At 54.2% G+C, this 8,757-nt stretch overlaps 1 protein-coding gene across 1 annotated transcript in view; it reads left to right on the forward strand.

The window, feature by feature from the left end:
- ANHX (anomalous homeobox) overlaps positions 1-6,659 on the forward strand; it is a 24,354-nt gene extending 17,695 nt beyond the window's left edge. The window contains exons 6-13 of the mRNA XM_036303388.1: positions 132-291; positions 672-1,171; positions 1,644-1,977; positions 3,033-3,168; positions 4,192-4,276; positions 4,420-4,551; positions 5,053-5,115; positions 6,621-6,659. Of these exons, the coding sequence (XP_036159281.1) occupies positions 132-291; positions 672-1,171; positions 1,644-1,977; positions 3,033-3,168; positions 4,192-4,276; positions 4,420-4,551; positions 5,053-5,115; positions 6,621-6,659 (1,449 nt within the window). The remainder of the gene's footprint in view (positions 1-131; positions 292-671; positions 1,172-1,643; positions 1,978-3,032; positions 3,169-4,191; positions 4,277-4,419; positions 4,552-5,052; positions 5,116-6,620) is intronic.
- The last annotated feature ends 2,098 nt before the right edge of the window (positions 6,660-8,757 follow it).

Below are 8,757 nucleotides of genomic sequence, written 5' to 3' on the forward strand. Positions count from 1 at the left end.
GAGCCCGAGAGTCAGGCCAGGCAGCCCTCGGTGCCCCCGCCTGCTGCGCAGCAGTCTGGCCTCTGGTGACCATCGTGCACCCCCCTCCCCTGTGCACCCTGCTGCTGGGCTCAGATCCCATGTCTCCGCAGGAGGCCCTGGCTGCAGAGACCAGCCTCACCGTGGCGCAGGTCAACACCTGGTTTGGCAATTACCGCCGGCGCCAGAAGGCGGGTCTCCAGTGTTTGGAGCCGCAGCCCTCAGGCCACCGCCACCCCGGCTTCGTGGGTGGGCACCCACCTCAGTGGGCAGGTGAGTGGCCCAAAGGTCCCCATGCTGGGAGCTGACCTCAGCTGCCCGGTCACCGCACCGTGTCCAGGGCCAGGCCTAACCCTAATCCTGACCTGCACACTCACCCTGAGGAGCAAGAACAGTGAGGCTGAGGGTCAGATGGGGCTGCGGCTGCCTTCGTGTGTGGAGGCCACTTGGCCCGGGCCAAGTGCGTAGGTTTGGGGAGCAGGGTGTCTAGTGAGGGATTGTTGCTCAGAGTAAAGGTGCATCACGGGACACAGACTGTTGGAAGGACTCGGTGGTCACACCTTTCCCCACAGCAGGGCTCCTGTGGCTGCTGGGAAGGAGGCTGGAACTTAAGGTCCATCCAGCCTCCCTCCCGTCCAACTGGCTTTCTACAGGAGGTGAGGAGAATGGGCCGGCTCGAACCCCGGTGACCACTCCAGGGTTTTGGCAGCCTCCGGCCCTGGCCTTGGACGTTTCTGGAGACGGGACAATGCCCGAATCACTGACTCCCAGGTACTGTCATCCCCACGGTCTGTTCTCCTTGTTCAGCTTCCCCACCGTCAGCAGGATACCAGGGGGAATGAGCATGGGCGTGCTGGGCCCGCTGGGACCAGGTCTGGGAGGGCTGTGGCCACAGGAGTGCGGGCGCCCTTGCCGGGAGCCGCGGTCAGGGACCCTGCACTTGTTCCCCGTGACTGACTCACAGCCTGGCGTCCTGCGCGTGATGGAGAAGGGGAAACAGACGCAGAAAGAAAAATACGCAAACCTATCGCCTGCAGGCACACCCAGCTGTCGTGGTTTGTTTGCTTCTGGTGTTTGGTGTGGTTTGTTTCATTGGGTTGATCAGGGCCAGCACTGCCGGGTTCCTGCTGTACAGGGTAGTGCCTGGCCTGGCACCTGATGTCCAGTGACAGCACCGGCTGTGTGTCTCTAGGCGGGTGCTGTGACCTCCCTGCCTCGCTTTTTTCACCTGTGAAGTGGGGACTTGCAGGACCTGCCTTGTGGTTGTTGCCACGGTTCCTGGGGTGAGGGTTGTTGACAGAGGCCCGGGAGCACCATCTGAGACACGGTGAGCATTTGTGGATTATTTATTCTCTCATGATTATCCACTGCTGCCTCGTGTTCCTTTGAGACCAACCATCGTCTATTCAGTCGCCTGCTAGGCCCTTCCTAGCCACGTCCAGCTCTCAGTGCGTGGAGAGTGCTTCCCTGAGGCCTTTGAAGGAACTGCGAGTGTATCTTGGGTTTCCAGTTATCATACTTTCTTCTAAGTGTCTGTAGAGCGTTTGCAGGCACAGGAGAGCAGTGAAGGCAGCAGGATTGGGGAATGGTGGGCCCCATGCCGTCAGTGACTGTCCTGGCCGGAGCGAGCCTCCGTCCACCAAGGGACAGTGTTCGTGGGGCTTCCCAGCTCTCTGCAGGGCGGCGAGATGTATCCGGAGGGGCCTGGCCGCGACCCATCCACTCTCCCCGCCGTCTACCCTGACCCTGGCTTCGCTGGGCTGGCTGCCCGCAGCGACTTGCTGGACCCTTCAGCTGCGCCCGAGCCCTGGCTGGTGTCCCTCACACCGGCGTCCTCCAGGGACGCTTCCGTTCACTCTGGACAGCTGGTGCACAGTCACGGGCCGCACTTCTGGATGCCTCCTTCGGACGCTTCTATGTCGGTGTCCATTTCCACAGTCGCCGAGCCCAGCTCCACAGGTGAGTCCACTCCACTGGGACCATGAGTTTCTGCACCAGAGGCTGCAGCTACGGGCATCTCTGGGGGGCAGGGAGGTATGGGAAGGGTCAGGGCTTCCTGAACCCTCTGCTTGATTAGACCCAGAACCAGTGAGCCTCAAAGAGGCTCTTGCGACAAACATCCCAGGTTATAGTTCTTATCTGTTTCATTTGTCAAAATAAAACATGCACGTGAAACAAAATAAGATGCGAGGAAAGAGCAAAAAGGAAACGAAGCAGCTGCCAGTCCTCCACTCCCCACTCTGTGCACTTGCCTGCCTGCCAGCACCTGCTGCTACGGCACAGGGCCGAGCTTCTGAGACCGCAACCTGGGCATGTGCCCTTGACCGGAATCAAACCCTGGACCTTTCAGTCCACAGTCTGACACTCTGTCCACTGAGCCACACCAGCCAGGGCCACAGGGGCTTGTCTTTAAGCGTGACCAATTTTCTGCCGGGCCGGCAGGGCTCCGTGTTTGAGCATCCACCTATGAACCAGGAGGTCATGGTAGGATTCCCGGTCAGGGCACATGCCTGGTTTTCGGACTTGATCCCCAGTGTGGTGCGTGCAGGATGCTGCCTGTCAATGATTCTTTCATCACTGGTGTTTCTCTCCCTCTCCCTTCCTCTCTAAGATTAATTGGAAATATATAGATAGAGAGGGGGGAGGGAGAGAGAGAGGGAAATATTCTGTGAAACAATGTAAGTGGAGAAAGGTAAGGTTGTGGCACCTTGGACCTCAGTGAAGCCAAAGGTGAAGTGACAATGTCCCGACCTCCCATGGCAGTGGGTGGGCAGATTCGGATGCTGAGTCTTGGGTGGGGGCACAGTCAGACAAGGAGAATTGGCCTTCGTTGTGTCCTCTGGAAGCCTGAAGGCACCGCTGAGATGAACAGTTGTGGCCAGTCCTCCTTCAGGGAGGGAGGCTGCGGGCTGTGGCCAGGCAGCTGGACACTCCTGTCCTGCAGGTCTTGGTTGTGCTGTGTGTGAGCTTGGCCCTTCCTCCCTGCAGTGGGCTGTGGCCTTTCCTTCATGCAGGGCTCCCTGACCTGCCCGGCAGCCACCCCCAGAGCACATTCCTGGAGGAGGGTCCGGGCACCAGCGTCAGCCAGGCAGGCAGCTTCCTGGTGACACAGCCCCCACCACAGGCTCCGGAGTTGGTCCTGCCCCAGAGGTAAGCCTGCAGAGCCCTGGTTCATAGCGTTGGCCGAGCTTGTGCCGATGAAGCCTTTTGCTTACAGGTTTCTGGAAACTACAATAGTCCCTTAGCCTGCGTCTCCCAAAGGGAAGAGGGTGGGGTTTCTCCCAGACAGAACGGGGAACACGAGAGTGGACAGGACATCTGTGCTGTGGACGGTTTTTAGGCCTCTTCCCTGAGATTTCCCTGGCACCCAGCAGCCTCTTTCTGGCATTTTCTTCTTCCCAGATAAAGGCTGTCAGAGTTTCTGAGCAGCATGGAGATCCTGGTTTTATTTCCAGAGTGAAGTTTTAAAGGGCCTTGGCAGCCTAGGTGCTGTGGAGCGGCCGTGGGGCCGGGACAAGGGTCCAGGAGTCTGCACACAGGAGGGACAGAGGGATGTGACCGGGGAGGGGGGTCCTCTGCTAGAGGGAATTTCTGAGAGTGACCCCGAGGACCGCATCCCCAGAGATTGGGTCTCACTAATCTGGCGCTGAAGGCCAGGTGCCAAGTGAGGGCAGAATTACAGGGGGACGCGAGAGGGAGGGGAAGTCCCAATTCAGATGGTGGGAGAACCCTGACCGTCCTCCATAGTGACCTGGAGTCGGGAACAGACGTTTGCGATTGCCTGTAGGGACCCGCCGACAGGTCTCCCTGGCAGCTGTACTGCCACCGTCCCCGCCATCCCTCTGCTTCCTCTGGTTTGGGTGTAAGGTGCTCTGTCTCCTTCACCTCCCCAGCCCGTCCTTCTGCATGACCTTCTCGCTGCACGTGTCCTCCATGAGCCGCTCTGGTGCACTATCCCCCCCCGCCCGCCCCCGAGCCATGTGCTTGTCGTGTCCCATGGGCCCCTTTGGTCGCTGTGCCCTGAGGTCCCTCAGGGAGGAGATGGGTCTGAGGGTCTGGCACACGGGGAGCTCCTGGTGCAAAGACACTCTCAGGCATGTTCCCCACGGGGTGGAAGGTGTTGCTTGGTGCCCACTGGAGACCAGCCCTGTTCTGATGTGGCCCCTTCTACAGCCTCCCGGAGCTGGCTCCTACCCCGTCGACCTTTCCCGGGCCTGTGCCTGCTGGGGAGCTGAGCGAGGACCTGCCGTCCAACCAGGTGAGGCTTTCCTAGGAGGAACTGGGTTCCTTCCTCACTCCTGGATTCACTCCTGCCTTCAGACTGAACAAGTCGGCCAAAGATGAGCTTGGGGGAGCCGGGCAGAGGGAGCCTGCATGTGTGATGCTGTGTTGCCATTCCAGGTGCCGTGGTCTGACAGCCAGGCCTCCAGCGATGTCTTCTGGGTGGCCAATGTGCTGTGCCCCTTGAGCTTTCGGGGGGCAACAGGGGCTGAGCTGCCCCCGGGAGCCAGGCCAGCATCCCAGGGAAGACAGGTGTGGACATTCGACCGTTCAGTACAAGTTACAGAACCTCATCCTGATGAAAAGAGGTTCCCGTGTTCCCTGGGGGCTCTGCTGGGAGGTGTGTGCGTCCCTGGTCCACGCCGTGTTTATGTAGTTGTTTGGTAGCTCCCGATGTTGGAGGAAGCGTTTGAGAAATGTTTATGGATCCCAAGTCGAAGGGGTGTGTTCCACTCAGGCCACGGCACACGTTAGGGCCACCCCTGAGCAGTTGTGGGCAGGAGACTGTTCCCCTGCCGGCCACCCTCCTGCCCGCCCTGCGCCAGGCCAGACTCCCCCCAGCTAACGTGATGATTGGGACGTGGAAGTGTGTTGTCAATCTGTGCCTGTGGTGCCTCTCCAAGTGGCGTGGGGTGTCCCAGCAGGGTGGTGGGTGCCTTTCAGTCCAAGGCTGTAATCCGTTATGTTTGCCACATGTTCTGTTCAATTACATTAAAGTTTCATGCTCTGGACGCCTTGTGTTTACTCACCTAGCTGCACCCTGAGCACTGCCTGTCGCTGTGGCTGTCGGTCTCCAACCAGCATCGCACAGCACGGGTGCGGGGACCCAAGCATCACAGATACTGTCCCTCGTGTCTTGTGTTACACGCAGGGTCACGGGGGACATCCCTGCCATCTGCCCTGAGCTGATGGTGATGTTGTGGGAACAAGAGCTGCCCTGGGGGTGGCAGTGGCCAGACACAAGCACCCTGACCATGCGCCCTGCGTGCGGTGCACCTCCTGGCGCCAGAGTTCAGCCTGGCAGCTGTTTCTCAATGGTTAGAACAGTTCCCGTACCCCAAAGGGTCCTGGCTTTCATGCCCAGTCTGCCAATTCCTGCTCAAAAGTGATCCTCTCCTGCCCTCCTGTGGTCATTCAAGGAATTACACATTGTGCCTCTGTCCATGGTGCTGATATTCCAGCGAAAGCACTTTGAAGCCCACCCCAAATTCCACCCTGAAAACAACAACAACAGCAAAATCAGAGAGCCTGGCCAGGGCGGCAATGATTCCCGCCCTGGATGTACTGAAGTGATGGCTCTTTGTTCTGCACCTTCTCCCGCCCCAGCCCTGCAAAGGGAGGCCCCGGAGACTGCTGCATTGAGGTGCCCTTTAAGGTGACTCACCCTCCCTGCCTAATATGTGTGTTTGTGCCGTTTTTAACTAGAGAGTGGGGAGTGTATGTCCGGAAAGCCAATGGTTTAACCAGTGATCCACACCAGCTACGGATGCTATTCACTATTAAAATATAAATTTCAGCTCTGTCAAGGGTCATAGGTAAAGCCTGGGGATGGGGCTAGGGCAGGGGTGGCGTTAGGATTTTAGGGTGATGGTACAAGATCAGAGTCAGAAGTGGAACAGGTGAATTTGCTTTGGAGATGGTGAATTTGTTTTGTAAAAGGTGAATTTGATTGTATTTCAGTAGCATCAAAATGAGTCTACCCTTTCAGGATATTAGCAAATTCCAATATTGCTTCCTATTTTTTCAAGTTACTGCAGTGACATTAGTTATTATGACTGCGTACATTTTTTCTCCTAGTATATTAGTTGTAAACACTTTTTCCTGAATAAACACATTGGTTTAAAAACGTGTTCTTGTAAATCGAAGGGTTCTGCTTGATTCCAGTATGTGTCATTTTCAAAATGAAAGCTAAATTAAATCTGTAGAAATGTGCTAAAACCCAGCATCCTTTATTTCGTGATTTATCATAGTGTAATCATAGAGCAGACTTACACTCTGAGTTCATAGGATAAACGCTTATATTTCTTCTTCAAGTAAGTTACTGATTATACTGTGCACATCTATGGGATCTAGATATTTATTATGCTAGCAGCTAGCCCTTAAAGGATGTTGTCAGCCCATTCCTGCACAAAAATAATCCTCTGGTGCCCCCCTGTGGCCATTCAAGGAATACCAACTTGTGCCTCTGTCCATGGTGCTGTAATCCAGGCAAAGCCCTGTGAACACGACCAAAAATTCTACCCATAAAAAACACCAGCACAAAATCATCGAAGCTGTCCAGGGCGGCAATCATTCTGTAATCACGGCCCTGTGTTCTTCAGCTCGTCCAGCCCAAGGTCTTCAAAGCGTGGCCCCTGTAGACGGCTCTACTAAGGTTCCCCTTATGGTGACCCACCCACCCTACCTCATATGTTCGTTGGTGCCGTTTTTAACTAGAGTGGTGAGTGTATGCTTGGTAAGCAAATGCTCTAACCAGTGAGCAACACCCGGTACGGATTGTGTGCACTTTTGTTGTTCTTATTCTGAATTTATTTTTAACTCTAATTGACTTACAATAATACATTACTCTCACGTGCACAAGAGAGTGATTCCACATTTACATAACTTACAAAGTGACCACCCCGTCAGTCTAGTTTCCATCTGACTCTATTGCCTATGCTGCAGTTCCTTCTCCACGACTTACTTCATAAACGGTGTGATGGACTTTTCCAGCCCCAGTGGGGACAACCCCGGGCTGGGATAGTGAGGAAGATGGTGACAGAAGAGCAGCTGGAAGCTAGTGTGTTTCTGGAGGGATGAGGGGTTGTGTCGTGGAGGAGGGTGTGTGTGACTGGACTGCAACACTTGAGGCGCTCAGGCTAAAGGAGCAGTGGTTGTTTGGAGCTGACTGGGGGGAGGAGGTGAGATTCAAAGTGTCCTGCAGCTGCTGTAACAAGACAGGTAGGTCCTTCCAGAAGCTCCAGGGAGAACATCCCAGCCTTTTCTATCTGCATTGATGGGGAGGACCCTGGATTCCCCACAGGCCCCAGTGTGGTCACAGCGGCCTTTATAAGGGGGAGGCAATAGGGTCAGAATCAGGGATGGATGAGACTGTGTACTGTGCTGTTGGCTGTGACTATGGAGAAAGACCAAAGGAGAGGCATTTCTTGGGGGTGGCTCCAGTGTCACTGGGGGCTCGTCCTTTCCGTGGTTTCAGATACCAGTCACCAGGTCCTGCAGGTTCCTTTTCAAACATACGGTTGATGTGCCCTTGACCAACTTTTTCAAACATGCGGTTGATGTGCTCTTGACCAATTTGAGGGCTATAATGATGGCAGCCAGTGGGCTGGAGACCCGGGATGCCCGATGCCGGATGGCGTGCAGGGACCCAGGAACAGCCCTTGCTCCCTGCGGAACGCTGCACAGTGGGCCGACACTGTAGGGCGTGCAACCAGGCCCGTCTGTCGGCAAGATCTGCTGGGCAGACTGCACTCTATTCCGTTCCCCTCACGCTCCCTCTACTCATTTTTGAAAATATAAATGTGAGGGGCAGTCAAGGGTCAGAGGCCAAGTTTGGGATTGGGGTGAGGACTGGAGTTGGTGTTAGGGTTTCAGGGTGAGTGGTTGGGGTCAGGGTCAGAAGGTGAATTTTAATTGGAAAGAGAGAATTTTCTTTGCAAAAGATGACTTTGCTTGGGTAAAGAATTTGAAGTGTAAAAGGTGATTTTGCTTTGGAAAAGGTGAATTAGCTTTGCAAAAGGTGAATTTTTTTGGAAAAGGTGAATTTGCTTTGGAAAAGGTGAATTTGGGTTGGAAAATGTGAATTAGTGTGTATTTGAGAAGCATCGAAATGAGTAGCCCTTTCCAGGATCCTAGTAAATTCCAATATTGCTCCTTATTTTTTCAAGTTACTTCTGTGACATTAAGGTTATTATTGCTGAGCACTTTTCCCCCTAGTAAATTAGTTGTAAGCACGTTTTTTCTTCTTTTTCTTTTTTCTTTTTTCTGATTAAAAAATTCATGTTAATAGTTTGGTGTTGCAATACAGTGGTGTTGAAACGTGTTCTTGTGGCTCAAGGGCTTCTGCTCAATACCTATGCCTGTCTCTTTCAGAATGAAAGATAAAATAATACTGTGGAAATGGGCAAAGAGTAAGGATTCCTTATTTTGTGATTTATCAGAATGTACTCATAGAGCAGCGTTGTACACTGGTTTTAAAGGTAAACGCTTTCATTTCCTTTCAAGGAAGTTACTGATTATACTGTACACGTCTGTCTGTGGAACCATATACTTATTACACTAGACCTCCAAAGGAAGCTGTCATGCAAAGAACTATCCGCTGCTGCCCTCCTGTGGCCATTAAAGGAATAACACACTGTGCCTCTGTCCCTTGCGCTGAAATGCCAGCTAAAGCCCCGTGAACACGACCAAAAATTCTCCCCAGAGAAACACCGTCAGAAAATCAGCGAGGCTGGCCAG

The sequence above is a fragment of the Myotis myotis genome, unplaced genomic scaffold, assembly GCF_014108235.1.
Source record: "Myotis myotis isolate mMyoMyo1 unplaced genomic scaffold, mMyoMyo1.p scaffold_m19_p_37, whole genome shotgun sequence".
NCBI classification, from domain to species: Eukaryota; Metazoa; Chordata; class Mammalia; order Chiroptera; family Vespertilionidae; genus Myotis; species Myotis myotis.